Below are 19,467 nucleotides of genomic sequence, written 5' to 3'. Positions count from 1 at the left end.
TTGCATCTCGGACCTCATCTCCGGTGCAATAACCGCAAAACTGATGATGTTACCTCACTGTCGTGAATTGTGATGTCATGATGAAAACATGGTCTCTGCGGCATTGGCCATCATTGCATCAATGTGACCGAATTCCCACGCGTGATATAACGACGCTCAAATCACAGGTGAGTTCTGAGTAGATACTTAGATCACACTTATCGCAGGGAACAGCTTCGCAAAGTAGTCAATCCCTTAACTTTCCTCATTTTCTCCTTTCAATCTAGATAGGTATCCCGAGTTAATACCTCTTCGATTACTCACACAATGGCTCTCTCTCAAGCCGCCGCAAAAGTTGAACAGGCAATTGGACATACTGGCGATGCTACTACGGAACAGAACCTGAGCAATCCGGCCAAAGATCCTTCGAAATATGCCGATCCGTCAGGAGAGAAAATGAAGGCTTTGGTATGGAATGGCAAAAATGATGTCAAAGTCGTCGAGACCTTCAAGCCCGGTCGCGTCGAGGATACAGATGTGATTGTCAAAGTGACGGGCTCGACCATCTGCGGGTCGGATCTTCACCTGTACCACGGTGCGGTAGTGGAGTTGCAAAAGGGAGATATTCTAGGACATGAGTTCTGCGGTGTGGTCGACAATGTTGGACCGAGTGTTTCAAAGGTCAAGCCGGGCGATCGTGTTGTCTGCAGTTTCCAGATTGCTTGCGGCAGCTGTATGTATTGTCAGAAGAAGCTGAGCAGTCAGTGTGAAAGGACCAATGACAACACGATCGAGAATATCATGTATGGAGGACGAACCGCGGGTATGTTGGGATATTCACACTTTACGGGCGGCTACGCCGGAGGCCAAGCCGAATTTGTTCGTGTGGCATACGGGGATGTCAATCTTCTCAAGATCCCCGACAAGGTACCTGACGAACAAGCTTTGTACCTGAGCGACGTGCTGAGCACCAGTTGGAACTGTGTTGTCGACACGGGAGTCAAGAAGGGAGACGTGGTCGCCATCTGGGGAGCGGGTCCAATCGGACAAATGTGTGCCGATATGAGCTTCATGAACGGTGCGAGTCGGGTCATTATGATCGATGGCGGACCAGCCGCATGGAGACTCGACTACGTCAAGTCGAAACTGCCTAAGGTGGAGACGATCAACTTCTCCGACCTCGCCAAAGGAGAGAGCATCACATCAACACTCAAGAAAATGGAGCATGGCGGACCAGACGTGGCATTGGAATGCGCCGCTGGCGAGTACGCCAAAGGATGGGCACATTATTTTGAGATCCTACTCGGTGCCGAGACAGACACATCCGAGATCTTGAACGAAATGATCACCAGCGTCAAGAGCTTCGGCCGCTGTGGCGTCACAGGAGTGTATGTGGGATTCACCAATCACTTCAACATTGGCGGCTTGATGGAACGAGGCATTCGATTGATTGGTAATGGACAAGCACCGGTACATTTATACTGGGAGGATTTGTTGAAGAAGCTTCAAGATGGGTCCCTGGATGCCCGACATATGATCTCTCATCGTGTCAAGCTCGAGGAGATGGAAGAGCTGTACAAGAGATTCGATGCAAGAGAAATGGGATTGCAAAAGGTCTTTGTCCAGACGAGGTTCAGTCAGCCGCCGTCAGAGGGCACACCACAATTGACGGAATGGGGGACAGCATGATATGGAGGATAGATGGACATTGGTAACCATGGGTTGGGTCACTGAGGTGGTTTGGTATATGTGTGATTGAGTTATAGGTACAAGGTACATAATGTATTTAATCTTTTGGTGTCGTGATCATGAAGACATGGATCCTAACCACTGTAATTCTCGACAACGCATCCACGAAAACCACCCTATTACCTCGTCACCGTTCAAACACCAAAGTAGTACATTACGTCCACTTCCCGATAAGGTTCTCTGGTAGCTGTTTCTTTAATACGTGACCGAAAGAATCAGTTCAATACCGTCAGGTTGCAAGACTTCTATGACACCTAATGACACATGCCTGTATCAAGCGTATATTGTGATCTAGGCCACGAGTTGGTCCGAGAAAGGGGGGGGGGACACAGAATGGATTGAGAGTCTAGAGAACCTAGAGAACGCCATGCATGAGTACCTCCGTACTGAATTGATGTCAAGACGAGTAGATTGATTACATGGACGTTGCTGACAACAACGAGGAAATCTAGCCGGTAAACAATAAACACAAGTCAATAAACAATTGGTGGAAGAAAGTCGAGTTTATCTCTGTCGAGACAGAGATGGCTCGTGCTACCTTTACTTACTCCTTAGTTAAGAGTATAATTACGGGCGTACAGTACTAGGTACGTACCTAATCCACCCAGCACTTCAAACCCAAACACCAAGAATTAGGTACGTGAACTCCCTGAGGTCCCTCCGCTCAGGTGATGTAAAGATTACTTACCGTCCTTGAAATCTGTCACTACCCGTCAATAGTTTACGCGTGTAAATTTGCCCAATTAATTAGATTTGCCAGTGACCGACTACGGAGGTACCTAGACTTGACTGACGTCTGTAAATATGTACACAGTTCACCTACGGAGTAGTACCTACGGAGTACTGTACACAGTCAAATCGCACTAACTTACAACGCAGGGGCCTTCAACAATAACAAACCAAGACATGTCATGCATCGCGTTGCGAGATTAGGGAATACACAATACTCCGTACACTCAATATGGTTTTGTGTGGTGTTATAATTGAGGCCCGTGAAGGAGCCAACTCCCTGCGATCCTAGGCCGAGCGGTAGGTTTTGTTAGGCGCATTGGGTACCCGTGGGCTCGAGATTGCACTTGTTCTCTAGGTGCATTTCCTACCCACTATAGGGGACACATGTACCCATATCGATCCAACTACGAAGAGCAGCTCTCCCTTTTCCCTTTACAAAGTCCCCCATTCACTCTAAAAAAATGACGTCCCCTCCTTAGATGGACCCATCCCATCAAACAATCGATGCGAAGCGATGCGATGCCGATGCCCTGCTCTATCATATACTCCGTACTGTTACTGCATTCCCGACTGCATGGGATCATATGCACGATGCACGATGCACGATGCATCACCATTCCAAGGATCCCCTTACCTACTACTACTACTGGTGCATCCAGTGCCTCTCAATATCTTATCTGGTCCCTGGCACTCAGTCCAGATACTAACGGTGAAGTGAGACATGCAGACGACCAAAGTCCGTAGTACATACCTCATGACTTCATTATCCGTCCATTCATCCATCTCCAAAAATTACCAGGCTTGCCAGTACATCCTTGTCGCGTCTGATAGATCTGCAATCGGCATCTATCGATATCGATTTCTATTTCTGGTCCCAACTTGAATCATCACGATCATCCGTCCCATGCATTAGTCCACGGCTTGACCACACCTCAGATTCCCTCACTGATGCAAGCATGTACAAGCGTAAGCATATCTTCAAACAATGGATTCGTACAAATGTGGAAATGATAGCTATCAATAACATTCAAGAGGTTGGGTGCCAATAGACATCCCTCGTCGCCTGCAAGAACCGTCTCAATCTTTGATGCGCGAACCTTGGTTACTTCAAGGCCACGCAAAACGCCCCCATCCCACCGAGTAACAGTAGTACAATTTGTAGGAGACTCGCCACGAGGTCCCCGTCCAAACGCATCTAGTCACAAAACGCTTTGAAAATGCCCAGCAAACTCGAAAGAAACCGCTTCAAACCCCCTTGTCACATATATACCAAGGGGTTGACTCGCGACTCTTCACCAATTCAAGCACCTCTATAACCCAATTGTTTCCATGCCCTCTATTCACAAATCTTGCTCACTCGTTGTCGCCCTTCACAAAAGAGCTTCTCGGATGTATTGTCCAACGCCCTTGGCCTGTAGTAGTCATGTTAGAACGTGCTCATCAATCATCTCGAGGAAGAAACTTACCACTGGAGGCTTCATCATTGTAAAGTGATTGCCCTTGATGGTTACCATCTTGCACACCTCAGGGCTCAAGAGTTTGTCCCAACCATTGGGTCCAAAGTCGGTGCGGTTCTCCAACAGCCATTTCATGCTCTTTGGATCATCCGCTTGTGGGGGTGGTCGTGGGTCATTGGGCCCTCCGCACACACCGTCCGTCGCCCAGATCAGGAGCGTTGGTGGTGCCTTGAAATCGTGTGTTGACTTGAGCTCTGGTCGGTAGGCAGTCAATGCCTTGATGCTGTACTCGAAATGGGGCAGAAGCCAGTTGGGTGTCTTGCCTGTTCCAGTTCCCAACAATCCTATCTCATCGAAAAAGTGATGAAGGCGAGCTGGCAGGGGCTCCAGTCTGATCGGGCATGGAGAGTCGATCAATACCAACTTCTCGACGTAGTAGTTCTTGTCGGGGTAGATCTTGGCAAGATCGCTCAATTGTCTCGTCACCTCGTATGCCACCACACCACCAGCAGACCAACCGCCCAAGACATAGGGTCCAATTGGCTGTCGACGCATCACCTCTTCAAGGTAGAGCTTGGACACCCCTTCGATGCCACATGTGTAGCTCGTAGGGTCCTTCATGAAGGGGCAGTTCAGTCCATACACAGCCAAGTTTCTGCTGTCAATGGCAGGAATGGAAACATACGATGTCGCTGATCCAGATCCGTCAGGGAAGAGGAAAAGGTTCTTGGTGGCCGTCTTGGGGTTGCCTTGGAGAAGGACGGATGTAGCAGGAGGCATTTGTACCACCACCTGAACAGGGGGGGCTGCAGGAGCCACTGTCGTTTGAGCCACGAATGTGGTTGGCGCCGCGGCCTTTGGTGCTGGCGCAGCAGCAGGAGCAGCCACCGGAGCAGGCGCAGGGGCAGCCTTGGGCTTTGGCTTGTCCAGGCCCAGAGCAGTTCGCAAATGTCCCAGAGATGGATTGTCTGCAAGGATCGTGGGATCGAGGTCAATTTCGTGCTCCTCGCGAAGCTTGCCGAGCACAGTCAAGGCCATCAAGGAATCCATTCCCAAGTTGCTGAGATCGGTCGTGTCAGTGATCTCTTCTAGATCCATGTCCATTTCTTGGGCAATAACCACTCGAATGGTCTCGATCATATCCCCAGCAGGGGCACCCGCGCTAGGAGCTTGTGCGATGGCTTCAACTGCCGCAGACTTGGATTGCTGAGACTTGACAGGGAAATCCTCAGTCTCTGGTGTCGTGATTCCAGATTCCACAGACTCCTCGTCACTTTCCGAGTCGGAATCAGTGGATTCGACAGAGCTGGCATCACCACCGCCAACGTCCGCTGGCGAAAGACCACCCAGGTGTTTGCGAAGCTCGCCCACAGATGCGTAGTCAGTGAAAAGTGTGCTCTCCACTTCAAGATCAAGATCCTCTCGGAACTTGCCGGAAATAGTCAGAGACATCAGACTGTCCACACCCATGTCAGCCCATTGGATGTCGTCGTTGAGCTCGGACTGGTCAACATCGATTTCCTTGGCGATGATATCGAAGGCTTTGGTGACCAAGCTACCACTTGAAGCCTTCGGTGGAGAAGGTGCCTTGACCTTGGGGGCTTTGGCAGGCTTCTTCGCTTTCGGCGCCTTTGGTGCTGGAGCAGCGACTGGGGTGGGAGCATGAGCAACTGGAGCTGAGACTGGGCTCACGGCTTTCGCGGCAGCTGGTGCCGAAGTACCGTTGGTGACGGCGCCAGATGATTTGGGTGCAGGCACAAGCACACTCATCAATTTGCGAGGAATGCACTGGAAGCGAATGCCACCACCGACACCAACCACTTCCTTATTCTCGTTGAAGATGTAGACATCGCCTTGTCTCATTTTGCCGCCAGGAACAGGCTGCATCTTGACATATGCATGATAAGGCTTGTCATACTTCAATGGTTCCAAGAATCGGAGATTGCTCCAGCCATGGCTGATGTAGCACTCGTCTTGAGGATTGACGGTTGCGTTGACTGTGAATCCGGACAGATGGCAAGCACTGTCGATCAAGTATGGGTTGAAAAAGAAGTCGCCATCATTGGGGCTGGCCTTGAACCGGATGTTGCTTGTAGCCTCAAATTCTGGCCCATCAAAAACGACACTTTGCATACCTCTGTATGTCTCTGAATAGTCGACCAGGGCTGAGAACAGCTTGTACGCCATCTTGTTGCTGACTTTGTCGGCTTCCCCGTTCTCCATCTTGTGCTTGAGAAGGTCAATTCGCGATTGAATGAGGTAGGATGTCTTTGCCCATTCTGCCTTCCACACGTTGGGATCTTCGAACGTCAAGACACTCTGGGCATGAGTGATTTCCTTCTTGCCATTGACGGTGTAGATGCGGAAATCAGCCTTGTTGGCATCGAGATCAATCTTCATGTTGATGGTGAAGATTTGACTCTCAGGCACCTTAGGGTTCTTCAAGAGCAGTACGTTGGGGTTTTCCATGGATCCGATGTTGGCGTGGACCTTGTGACCAGGTTTCAGGATGTTGACACCATAGTCAACCAGGGTGAGTGCGATATCAGCGTAAAGAGTCGATGGGCACATGCCATTGCCATTGATCAGATGGCCAGCAATGACCGGGAACAGCTTGGGGTGAGCGAAATCAGACTCCGCAACAATGGTTAGAGTATTGCCCTTGATCTTCTCGGAAACGATTCCTTGAACAGCAGTGGACAGATACTTCCTTGGCTGGGAGGATGCAGTAGGAGCGGCAGTAATCTGAGCAGGTGCAGCAACCTTGGGGTAATCTCCCTTGTAGAGAAGCCAGTCTCCACTATACTGTAGCCAGTAGTTCTTCTCATCGAATCCATAGCATGGCAATTCGTTCAACACACGAAGCGTCTCGTTCTCCTTGTGGAAGGCATCCCAGTTGATGGCCTTGCCAGCAGTGTACAACCCTGCGAGGGAAGTAGAGATGATCTTCCAGGGGTCTTCATCACGGCGCATAGTAGGAAGTGTCGGGGCTGACAGGCAAGACTTGATCATGCTAGCACAGAGCGGGTGACCACCAACCTCGAGCCAGAGTGAAGTGTCGCTGATTGTGGCAGTAGACATGCCGGCGGAAAGACCCCCGACAAAGTCGACAGTCTTGCGACAGTGGCGGCTGAGGTAGAATGCGTCAAAGACTCCTCCAACGCTGACGACATCGCTCAACAGGGGTGAAATGACGGGTACTCTTGGAGGGTGATACTTGATCGACGAAGCCAGCTTTTCGAACTCGGACAAGATTGGATCAACTTGTGATGAGTGGAAAGCAAAAGGAAGCTTGAGCTTGGTGCACTTCTGACCAGCATCCGCAAGCTTCTGAGCGACCACGTCGATATCGCCCATAGTGCCAGATAGGACGGTGTCTGAAACGCCGTTGATGCAAGCAATCTCAATTTTGCCGTTGCTGTTGGCAATGACGTCTTGCAAGCCAGCCACTGGAGATCGAACTGCAAGCATGGCATGGGTTCCTGCGGTGCACTTGCGCTCAAGGAGTTGTGCTCGCATGCCCACCAAGTAAATGGTATCAGCAATGGATAGAACACCGGCGGCCTGCAAAGCAGCATATTCACCCAAGGAATGGCCAATGACTACACTCGGTGTGATGCCCCATGTGGCCCAGAGACGAGTAAGGGCAATCTGAATGCAGCACATGCCGAGCTGGACGACTGTTGGAGGCAAGTGTTGGACCTCAACGGTACCATCAATCAATGGCAAGATCGATGGGAGCCCTTGTCGAAGAGCAATGTCGTTAAACTCCAAGACATCATCTCGGAATTGCTTCGATGTCTCAAACAGCTTCTTGCCCATGGCAGTGTACTGAGAGCCTTGTCCCGTGAACGCCATTGCGATCTGTGGAGTCGCTAGGGGAATTGGGTTGTGAGTCTGCTCTTGGAATGTCTTCAGCGAGGCTTGCAGCTGAGCAATGCTTTGAACGGGGAAAGCACCTCGGTAGTTGTAGTGCTGCCTTCGAGCCGTCAAGGTGTACGCAAGGTCCGCCAAACCAGTCTCGGGATGGGTATTGAGATAGTCTTCGTATTTTTGAAGAGTCTTTTTGAATGCACCCAAAGACTTTGCCGACACTGTCACAACCTGGGTCGACCGAGCATCGGTTGAGGGCTGAGTCGGAACTTCTGGGCCATCTTGCAGCAACATGGCAGTATTGCCGCCAGCAGCACTGAAGTTGTTGATGAAGACTGTCCGCTTGCCACCTGCGGGTCGCAGGAACGGAGTGGTCTGGAAAGCAATGTTCACATTGCGATCCTTTAAATCTGGAGCAAAATTCTTGTTGATTTGCTTCTTGATACCCGTGTGAGGGGGGATCTTGCTCTTCTGGAGCATCAGAATCACCTTGATCAAGGCGCAGACACCGGAGACGGCTTCACCGTGACCAATGTTAGATTTGACTGCACCAACATACAGGGGCTGATCAGGACGTCTGCGTGGAGTTCGGGGTGCAAACACAGAAGTCACGGATTCCATCTCGATACCGTCACCAGCTTGAGTACCAGTCCCGTGCATTTCAACATAGTCGACATTGTTGCAGTGAACGTTGCACTCCTTCAGGACCTTGTCGAACAAAAACGACTGATTCTCAGCACATGGATGGGTGATGGATACGGCCTCTGCTGAATGGTTGGTACCGATGCCACGGATGACACCAAGGATTGGGTCACGATCGGCCACAGCATCTTCCATGCGTTTCATGATGACAGTGCAGACGCCATCACCACGGCAGTAACCATCGGCATCATTGTCCCAAGTTTTGCAAGACCCGGTTCTAGAGAGGAAATGGCCCCTGCTCAAACCGGAGAAAATGTCAGAGTTGGTAAGAACATTGGCACCACCAGTGAATGCGGTATCGCACTCGCCTGCACGAAGAGAAGTGATGGCTACGTTGATGGCAGCAAAACTTGAGGAACAGGCGGTATCAACAGAGAAGCTGGGGCCGCTGAACTTGAAGAAGTAATTGATGCGACCTGGACCGAACGCTCTGACACCTCCGGAAATGAAGTATGTGTCGATGTCCTGGGCGGCGTTCACTTCACGCCAATCATCAGAGGTCTGGCCGTAGAAGGTACCGATTCTGTCATGCTTGGTTGAAGGTGTTCTGCCAGGCACGATACCTCCCATTTCCATGGCTTCGTAACTAGTTGCCAACACCAGACGTTGCATGGGATCTGTCTGAGCGGCTTCTCGTGGGGACATGTTGAAGAAGCGGGCATCGAACAAACCAGGCCGTTCGATGAAGTTGCCAAAGGGAGTATGGGAGGTGTTCTTCTTCTTAGATGTAGGATCAACGTGAGAGTCGACGGGAAATCTGTCCGCTGGAACGGGTCGGTGCACGTCCAGTCCCTTCTCGAGCAGTTGCCAGAAGAGCTCGTGATCAGCAGCGTCTGGGAAGCGGCCGGAGTAGCCGACAATCGCAATGTCTGCTTCTTTCTTCGAGTGCTGGGTTCCTGCTGGAGCAACGACAGACCAGTGGGAAGCATCCTCTAGGGAGACTTTGGGAATCGAGGCCTTGAGAGCAGAAACAACACTGCTAGCTAGATTTGTGACACCAACTGCAAAGACCTTGGCCTCTGCAGCCTTGCTTGCCGCAGTGTATTTGAGGACCCTGTCCCATCGGAAGGGCTCGATAATGACTTCCTTCAAAGCTTCCTGGAGAAGCTCGTAGCCGTTCTTGCCAGTATAAGGCTTGCCGGAAACACTGGAGCAGACTGGGAATCGAGCTGTGGCGTACTCGAAGATTGCCTTTGTCTGTGGGCGAAGAATCTTCTCCAGGTCGGAGGAGGAATGCAGATGGGACGCATGATAAGGGGCGAATATTGGTACAGAGACGCTCTTGTGAGAGCGGTAGAATTCAGAATCTTCGAAAAGAGACACCTTCGTGGAAGGAGGACCGCTAATGGTCACGGAGCTTGCTGAGGAAGCACTGATCCAAAGTTTGTTGGTCGGGGATGTCCCTTTTTCTTGGTGAAACTGGTCGAGAGCTGCTTGGGCAGATTTCTCGTCAGCGGCGACGATTGTTGACCAGGACTGTGATTTCGAGTCTCCTTCGATCTGCAGTGCAACCTTGCCGACATGAGCACCAGCTCTGAATGCGATTCGGACAGTTTCAACGGCCAATGGGATGAGGGCGGTCAGGGAGTCGGCCGAGGCAATAGCGACGGCGGCGAGGAGGCCAGTACACAGACCAACCAATTTCACGTCTGCATTAGGCTGAATATATGATGGCACTCTCTCTTCGAAAGCACTGTTGTGAGAAAGACGCGTCAGTTGATGTCTATACACGTGATGGCGGCTCAGGGGTCAACATACCCGATAAAATGAGTGAATTGAGCAATGCAAACCAGAGCACTCTCAATAGCGGCGTCTTTGGCCTCTTGTTTGAAGTAACGATCGACGAGTTCTTGAATGGTGGTGAAATTAGGGACTGCTTTTGAAGGATGGGATCTGTATTTGTTTTCTGTTCGGACCGCTTCACCAGCTCTCTCGAGGAAGGACTGTAGCAAGACATCATCTTTCCGCGAGAAGACCTTGTTGAAGAAGGACCGCACGTCGGCGGTTTGATCGCCGAAGACGTAGACTTCCGCCATGTTGCTTGGTGAAAGGTCGACGAGCTTCTGACGAGCGTTTGCTTAACGAGAGAAGGACACGGGAAAAATGGGGTGGCCGAGTATCATATAGGAGGAGGAGAGGCGAGGGTCGACCAGTTGAAAATAGATTGGAAAGCCGCAGGAATGACAGCGCCCCCTGGTGGGTCGGTAACATGCACGAGATCTGCGTTGGAAATCAGAAGCATGGCCAGCGACCAAATCTGGAGAGCTGTTGGGTTGGTGGCCGTGGGCCTCGAGTGTTGCGGTCATTCAAGATGATCCACTCGTCGAGGTGAAGGGTCTCTGGCTCTCCCTTTTGCCAGGCCAGCAAGTGTTCGGCGCCCGAATGCGGCAATGAAGAGGGGCTGATCCAGATGAGACATGTCCAGATCACTATTCGGGCTGTAATCTTACACTGCCATACCAATACGGACCCTGGTAGGAGGAGGCCTAGTTTCGGGAGCTGAGGTGCATGGACTGGCCCACCCGCCGAGCCCCGTCCCAAGTTATGGTTGTTTGATCGATACTCGGGCGTGGTATTCTGTTTCCTTACCCTGGGTTGGCTGGGACCTGGGGCTGACGATAGGGCGACGGGTAGACTAAAAGTAGGAGGCTTGGGCAATGAAAATAAGTTGTAGTCGGCTCAGCCGCAAAAGGGAGGAGAATGATGCTAAGGTACAGATGCAGAACTGTCAGCGCCAACGTTCACACGCCTGTTACTGATGGGCCAGGTTGAAGGCCCTACCCAGGAGTACAGGATGGAGCGGAGGCGTGGGAGGCCAACGAGCGGTATGGTGTAGCGGTGGTGGGAGTAACTGGTAGCGCAGGGGAATGGAGCAGGGAGCGCATTGAAACTGCTGTTTGGGAGAATCGACAACTGCACAATCGACTGGGACAGGGGAGTTTGCTGCGTAAAGTTGGAGTACTCCGTACTTGTCGCAGTTGCCGCAGGTGCAGTGGCAGCGGGGCTGAAGGAGCCGGAACACAGGGTTGCGTCCACTAACAGAAACCTCTAGCCGAAAATAGGCTGACATGATCTACTAACCCTGGCTCCGGATCACTTAACCACTTGGCAGCTAGCCCGGTTGGTTCAATGCACGCGTGAGAAACTCAAGCCCGCTGTTAGGCTGAGATCTAGCTTGTACTGTATGTTTTGGTGACTTATTATCGGTACGCTCACTCCCAGGGGCAGTGACAGCCTATTAGTTTATTATCATTAAGTCCAGTAGGTGCCTCTGAATGCCTAAGTCGGGTAAGGTTGGGCCTTGGGTCACAGCGCAGCTCAAACCTCTGCCAAAGGATACGAGCAAACTCTAAAACTAATTGTGCTTCCTCACAGCTAGAGAAAAGAATCTACAACAAGGCGGGAGGAAGTGTCCAACCAGATATTCTGGACAGGGTTCTTGCATGTAACAGTACGGTGCAAACACGAGTTCATGAATCCCGTTGCCATGAGGCCGGAGCAGCAGATATGTTGGATTGTCGAGACCGTGGATTAAGGAGGTAGCACAACGCGGCACAATTATTCCGGGAAAGTCACAATGCAAAAGAAGTCGGACGGAATGTCTCATCGAAGGTCTGGAAGGCTGGTCCGTTTACGAATGCTGTTCAGTACTCGCTATGTAAGCGTGTCGTGCCTGTGTGTCACTTCAGACAATAATACCCGTGTGTCCAGATTCATGGTCCGTGGCACAATCACAATTGTTTACCAAGGTAGCAGAAGTCAGGAAGAGGCCTACGTCCCACAAGAGATGTTGCTTGGATAGGTACCAAAACTGCTATTTTCCCTCCCTAGGTACCCACTGGGCGCAAGAGGATACAGCTTGTAAAGACATGACGGTTATTGAGTTACGCAACATTACCGCTACTCGTGGGATCATATCCCTGCCCCCTCGGCTGAGGCTGAGAAAGTTCGAGAGGTGGCGGCAAGGAGATTGGAGGAGAAGATCCATCCAACGACCAACGAATGTGAATCTGGGGTCCGCCTTGTGCCAAATGATGACCGCACTGGCCTGGCATACTGCAGGACTACTAGGACCTCGGCGGCATCATCCTTTGTTATGACAGTTGAGGCTTGCGTCGGAAATTCCAAGCGGACGAACTCGACATGCAACAGCTCCGTACGTGTGGTGCGAGGGTGGCTGCAACAATTCCGTCCACGGATATCATAAGATGGTGGGCAAGGCATGGTGACATGGTGTTGATGGCGGCTTCAGGCTTGCCCACGATTTATTTGCCTTGGGGCATGCATTTGATAAGGAGGTCCCTCCCTAGGGATTTTTCCGAGCCTGCTAACTAATTTTTGACGATGGCTGACCCTGTGTGAAATGGCAAGCGAGTGGTGGATCCTTATCTTTTCCAGTCCAATTTTACACGGCGGGAGAGTTTGCGTCAAGCAACTTGCAAGTGTGCAAGTGTGTCTGATACTGTCTGTGGGTGAAAGGGGTAGTGCGGGCAGGAGTGAACACGCTGGGTCAAACGCACCGCCAAGCCAACCATGTCCGCAATGGCTCAAGCGCGTCCACCAGGTACCCACGTACGCCACGCACTTGCACGTCCGTTCTGGTGTTTTGGGGGCACTGGGGTCAATACCAACCCCTGCTCAGTATGACCGCAGTTGCAAGCCCTTAGCTCCCTTAGCTCTCCACTTGACTCCACTGCTCTATATTTGGGACCATCCTGTGCCCCTAGGTTCAACTAAGCATTCTGTCTGCCGCCTTCGGACTACGGACTAAAACTGATCAATCACCAATACCATGTGCACGAACCATACAAACCGTGCTTTTACAGGTACTTGTTCCCTGAACATCGTCATCATCAACATCCTCCCAATCATCATGACTCTGACTGTGATCATGCACAGGGTAGTATTGCATTCACCTGCGAATGCTGACATGACACGTAGATGGCCTTACAGGATGGGTATTCTACAGGTCAGCAAGAGTGTACGGGCAGTATGAGAAAAATAGCGAGGGAGTCTTGTACAAGAGGTAGTGCAGGTGCTCACCACTGTTGTCAGTCACGTTATGTTATCATTTTTTTTTTTAATTTCTTAGTGAGACAAGCATTTCGCCTGCCCACTCACGCAATGCACGTGCATAACTGTACTTTGATAATAGCGGCAGGTGCTCCCCTATCAAGATACAGTAGTCCCTCTTGTACGTATGGAGTACCTACCAACTTTCACCATTTTACCTGCCAAGAGCAGCCAGAAACCTGCTCAGAACCCAATGCGCTCCTTCCTGTTGTGCAGATGGATACGTGTTCCTGTCCTCAGGAAGGCAAGTGCTTTCCTGAATGGCAAGCAGCACCCATCAACAGGGGACTCGGTTCCTCTTCCTGACTCGCATGACCATCTGTTCTGTGCCATGATCAGGCTGATGTTATAGTGACAAACTAATCAAGAAGCTTTCATGACGCCTGAGACTGTATCACCGTTGCATCATCCACCCGGCAGCCTTGATCCGAAAGCCCAATGAACGATCTCAAAGTATGGATTACACGACTACGGAGTAGGTCAAGGTGCCAACGGATCAACTACCAAAACCTCTTGGTTCAATGTCTCAGAAAGCTCAAGTGTGCATGCTGTAGGTGGAACTCGTCCTCCTATGAGTGAAGAGAGGCTTGCAGGCTGGTTGCCGTCATTTTGAAGCGAAGTGACAACTCCACCTTGCAAGAGCCTCATCGGGTGTCAACCACGAGCAGTCAACCATTCGTACCCCATCTACAAGCCTCACCCGCACATGCCACCCTGCGTATTCGTACTTTACTGCACATACAGTAGGTACAAACAACATTCTCGCCTACCCATGGCTTGGAAGCTTGGGATGCGGATTATCGATAAAATGCGGCTCCCAAAATGGGTAGATCGGTTGTCGATCTCCTCGCGAACTTTCACTACTCCATATGGAGCTCTGTGGCGCCGGCCATCATCCTTGCGATCTTCCTGGCTTGCTCTCACACCGCATGGCCACCCCTGATGGTTTAATTTCGCGTCTTCGATACCGAGTAATTTCTGCAGCACCCACTAACGGTTCCATATTCAGGGCTGATCAAACATTGGCTCGGCAGCAGCGTCAATGCTAAACCATCTTGCAACCAACCCCTGTAACTGGATAGCCTCCTATTGTCCGCAATAGCCATCAAGCCAAGCGATATCTCAATCCCACGGTACAACTTGCAAGATTGAAATCCATACACACCGGGTTTCCTGTTGGTTCAACACTTCCCCTTGCTTATCTGACTTGTGACCCAGCTAAATCACTTGTGCTCGTGCAGTTGATCATCGAACATTCTCAGGGTGGCTACTGCCACCCTTACCCATAACCAGGATCCCAATCTCTCCCCATCCAGCCGAATGTCTAGGCGGTCATGGATGATGCTGTACTTCTGTACCTACGGAGTATATGACAAATACGCGAAACTCGGTCAATGCTCTTGTGGTCTGTTTGCCTCGAGCGACCTTATCTTCACTCGATAACATGCCATTACCACATTGCACAATCAATCAATGGACAGAAGGGCTCGGATCCGCATATCTACCTCATCTTCTATATCTCTAGTCAATCGCGACGACCATGTTATCCTTGTAAGGACTATTAATAGCAAGTTTCCCTCCTCCAGCTCTCGACGTAGGATTTGTGGTACATGAATATTGACGGCAGAAATCATACGTCCTTAAGATTACTATCAGAATCAAGTTTTGCGATTAGGAGGATGCAACTTGAAACTTGGATATGCGGAAGAAAGTGCAACAATTCAGCTGGATCAGGCTAAGCAAGCTGACGACATTTCGACCACGATTACGTATGGTTGCAAAAAGGGTTCTGTTGCCTTGGGTAGTATCATGCAGGCACAGCAGGCACGAGAGCATGTTGTAGGGGTGGTCGTCGATGGATTGGACTATCGGGACTGGATTCTGCATTATTCACAGGGATTCAGGCCAGCCTTGCGTACCATGATTCACGACAATGGCGGACCTGATGGCACCGTGGGACGAGTCATGTCGTCAAGATCTGCCGTGAAACCCAGAACATGCCATGTTGACTCCGACAAGGGGAAGATAGCCGGAGATCCGGATTCTGTGTCATATATGATCGCGAGTGATACCAGGAGTTGGGATATCCGCATTAACACAATTGGTCTTTTTCTTCCTGTCCCTGAACACGGAATGCAGGTTTATAGCAGTCGGCAATGCCAACTCGGTTCCCTGCTTATTTCCAAGAGTGTTCAACAATGGCGTTGGTCTCGCCTCCATCCCTCGTCCACTGCACATCTGCCCATGTTTGGCTTGCGCAACGCCCGACAGGAGATGTTGAAACTTGTGTCCCTAGGACGCTTCATCCGTGATGAGTACAAAAGTTGCGTGGGAGTCTAATTGGTGTACTGTTTGCCTTAACGTAAGACCTAGACAAGCGAACCGATCAATTGATGTGATTTCTGAGTACAACGACACATCGGTGTAGGTACACCACATCCCCCGCATGAGACAACGCATGAGCCGGATGGTTGGCTCTGTCGCACACGGGAACGACACGACTTTGACAGCTGCGGCATGAAAGTTGGAAGGGCAAAGAAGTTTGGTCGTATGGTATGATGGTATCAAGATCGTCGCCTCGTAAACCCTACTGTGGCCCCGTATCTGAAAACGAAAACGTGGTTTCCAGATATAGAAACACATTAAAACCCAAACGGCAGTCACGATGAGGCCTGGCAAAGGCTTGGCGCACGGGCGGAGTTTTGGTCTCTCTTATTTTTGGGCTCCATAGTCAAGACAAGTTTGGAGCAGCATGCCCACGACCCGCCTACGCCCCCCTTCAAGGCTCGAGCCATGGGAGGCAGTGGGAGGTCACTGAAAGGCTCAAAGCTACAGTGAGTGCCCTGAATTCCTAACCTAGTTAACCCTCTCATAGGCTGGAACGAGACCTAGCCAAAGCCGGAGGAGCCCTCGGCCCTTCACCGCCGCCTAGCTGCTTGCCACTTTATTCCCATGCCCAGAGAGCCACCACCACCACCACCAGGGCCGCCGCTCAGCCGTCCAGCCTCACAGCCCAACAACACGAACTCGACTTTTCAGCCGAATCACACCCAAGGACACCGGGGAAAGACAGATGGAATACTCAGTCGATTACCATTGCCAAACCGTCTCGTAAGAGTCCTGATTCAGGATCAAGCAGCATACTATACGAATCACACCCGGTTCGACCTTCTGACCCGTCCCAGACACTTCGCTTGTGTCGTCGCACGACCGTGCTTGTGTCTTGAACCGAGTGGACAGTGGATGGTAGAAAGTGGGATGTTGACCTCAGGCTCCCTGCAGTGAGCATCAGTGCATCAATACCCATCCGCATTTGCACATACATAATTGTTCACTACTGGCTCTTCGGAGCAGTGAGCATCAAAAGGGGACATAATGCATGCATACTCTTCTGGGTCAGCAGTACGCTAAGGTCCAGGCTGTGTGGCAGGTTTTGGACAAATTCCGCCACGTTTCAAGCACCCGGTTTTAGAAGCACGCCTAAAGATCCTATTCAGGTGTGGTAGAGCAGCCTGCGCATCACTCGATTGGACACGAACCTCTCTTGGGCGTCCATTTACCCCTGCCATGGACCGGTTCGCTTGCTCCCACTCAAAAGCTGGCAGCCGAAAGTCACTGCATGCCCTAGGGGCCTGACTGGCTCAGTACCTAAACTGCCTACTTTTAGTTGCCCATACCTGCCCCAGTTGTCAAAAGTCGGGATCTCTCTCTGCAATCTTTTTGCTATCCACATTCTCTCCTCTAAACCAACCAAGTGGCTGCCTGTAAAAGTGCATGACACTTGACTGGACCCAGGTCATTACCTATTCATTCATTCACTCACTGATCTGTTCAAGTTTTCTTGGGCCACCGCGCCATCAGTCCCGTATAGCGACAACGACACTCCTTCCACGTCCTCGGTTCTTGCCGCCAACCTCCTTTCATTTCCTTCACTTCCCCTTCAACTCTCCCTATCAACACGTTTCCTATTTCCTGCTCCTACAAAGTTACAGCAATGACGAAACTGCAAAAGAACGGCCCTCCTGCATACTCTAACGCGTCGTCGGCTGCCGGACTTGGTGTACCGTACGAAGATCTTCCTCCCAGTGCACAACTACCAGTGCCGATCGCCACCCCAATCCGCCCAAGCTCGTATAGCGAGTTGGCGTCGACAAATCCTTTCTCACCGAACTTCACTCCTCCTCCAACGGCATCTGGCGCGTCATCCTCCAGTGTCACAACGCCTCAAGTCTTTTCACCCGTGTCTCCCCTCGTCGACTTGACCTCGATGGGGCAACCTTCACAGACCCTCACCCCTTCGCCTGTTCCTCAGAGACCATCGGCCAACAAGAGTCCCGTCAATTTGCAACGTCTCGACGGGTCTCCTTACTCTAACAAGGAGGCGAGACCCAAACAAGTAAGGGTCGCGAAGGACATGTTCGATGGCGCGCTCCCTCCTAGTTATAAACGACAAGGCTCCGATCCCGCCAGACGAGGTGACTTTACAACTTCCAGCCTACACGAGTGCACTCACTGCGGCAAGAAGCTTTCAGAAGGCCAAACAGGCCCTTGCACTGGATGCGGGAAACGAAAATCCTCGGCTCCGGCACCTGCATCCCACAATCGAAACACTTCCGCTGGAGTGGCATCTCAGCGATCCCTCGCGTCTTCTACCACAGCAGGCCCGACAAGTACTGCCGGATCCTCGTCATCCCCTGCACCGTGCTGCTCAAAATGTGGACGGCACAAGCGACCAGGCTCCCTCGGCCAGTCTCATTCCCCTCCACTTTCACACAGTACCAACATGCGACTACAATCCGCAGGATTAAGCATCCAGCCCAACCATGCCGGGCAACATACTTCATTCTACCCCCAAATTGACATTATTCCCCCATCTGCGACGACTTTCCGCCCCCAAAGCACATTTGCAAGCGTTTACGGAGATGAAGCCCCATTGGTCGATCATCATGGAGCAGAGCCCAGGAGACACGAGAGTGGCCGTTCGTCCTTCCGGAACAATTCAATTGTCCGCTCCTTGTCGAGACGTTTGAGCAGGAAAGAGAAGGACAAGGCTCCAGTAGCTCCGGACGCGCCACTTCCCAGCCAACAATTTTCCTCCCCCTCCAACCGACAGTCTGATTCTCAGAGTGCCGGACGCTTGATCAACATGATCAGCAGTGCAATGCCTAATGAGTCCTCGAGCTCGCGTGACGGGCCTCAATACTCTCAGCTCAAGGCTGCAGATGACAACCGCCCCGGAACGCCCTTTTCGTTCGTGGACGGACCTGATGAGGACGGTGGCTTCGAGATGACTAGTCTCAAAGACAACCCGAAGTCGTCTGCTCAAAAGAGTATTGAGGCTGAGAGCTACTTTCCTCGTCCTCAGACGGGCGTCAATGGCGAGTACATTGCCAATCAGGAAGAGCGTCTCGATGTGATTAGTCGACCCAAGACCGCAGATCCTCACCGAAACTTCCTCAGTCCTGATGATGCTGATGCACGGCCTCAAATCACACGATTCAAGAGTCTCCGAAGCGGTGTCAACAAAGTGAACGCTGGCATCGGTTCAATCAGCAGAAGCCAGAGCTTGAGGAGATTGGGAAGTGTCAAGACAGTGCACCATGCTTGGTACCGTGACGGCACTGATGAGAACTCCGTTCCGGTGTTTTAAGTGGTGATAGCAAACGGTGTCAGCACATACACTCTGCCTAACTAGCCTTTACACAAGAGCAGTCGGTTTGAGGGACATGAGACATGCAACATTCTATAAGCTGGGACATAAACTAATGACTTTTTTGGGTTTTTGATGGTTTCTGGAATTTCCTTCACTTCGCCATATGATACCACTGTTGGAAGCGTTGATTTTATGCAATGGAACTTGTTAGCTAGTGATATATCGTCAAAAAATTGTTCACCTTGCCTA

At 51.2% G+C, this 19,467-nt stretch overlaps 2 protein-coding genes across 2 annotated transcripts; one reads left to right on the top strand and one right to left on the bottom strand.

Annotated features, from left to right (window-relative positions):
• Positions 1–3,433: 3,433 nt before the first annotated feature.
• PV10_04114 (uncharacterized protein) lies at positions 3,434–10,636 on the bottom strand. The gene is made up of 3 exons (XM_016368636.1): positions 10,251–10,636; positions 3,927–10,185; positions 3,434–3,872 (listed from the first exon to the last, which is right to left on the bottom strand). The coding sequence occupies exons 1-3, from the start codon at positions 10,526–10,528 to the stop codon at positions 3,831–3,833; spliced, it is 6,579 nt and encodes a 2,192-aa protein (XP_016224424.1). The 5' UTR covers positions 10,529–10,636; the 3' UTR covers positions 3,434–3,830.
• A 6,499-nt stretch (positions 10,637–17,135) lies between these two features.
• On the top strand, positions 17,136–19,467 carry PV10_04113 (uncharacterized protein). Its single transcript, XM_016368635.1, has one exon. The coding sequence runs from the start codon at positions 17,560–17,562 to the stop codon at positions 19,213–19,215; it is 1,656 nt and encodes a 551-aa protein (XP_016224423.1). The 5' UTR covers positions 17,136–17,559; the 3' UTR covers positions 19,216–19,467.

The sequence above is a fragment of the Exophiala mesophila genome (genome assembly GCF_000836275.1).
Source record: "Exophiala mesophila strain CBS 40295 unplaced genomic scaffold supercont1.3, whole genome shotgun sequence".
Lineage (NCBI taxonomy): Eukaryota > Fungi > Ascomycota > Eurotiomycetes > Chaetothyriales > Herpotrichiellaceae > Exophiala > Exophiala mesophila.
The sequence above is the reverse complement of the archived record's forward strand: the minus strand, read 5'-3'. Positions and strand labels throughout refer to the sequence as shown.

Excerpts from the sequence above, each read along its gene's own strand:
- PV10_04113 (XM_016368635.1), top strand. The coding sequence starts at position 17,560 with ATGACGAAACTGCAAAAGAACGGCCCTCCTGCATACTCTAACGCGTCG.
- PV10_04114 (XM_016368636.1), bottom strand. The coding sequence starts at position 10,528 with ATGGCGGAAGTCTACGTCTTCGGCGATCAAACCGCCGACGTGCGGTCC. Across the intron at positions 10,186-10,250 it reads CAATTCACTCATTTTATCGG|TGCTTTCGAAGAGAGAGTGC; the intron begins GTATGTTGACCC and ends TTCTCACAACAG. Across the intron at positions 3,873-3,926 it reads CAATGATGAAGCCTCCAGTG|GCCAAGGGCGTTGGACAATA; the intron begins GTAAGTTTCTTC and ends TGACTACTACAG.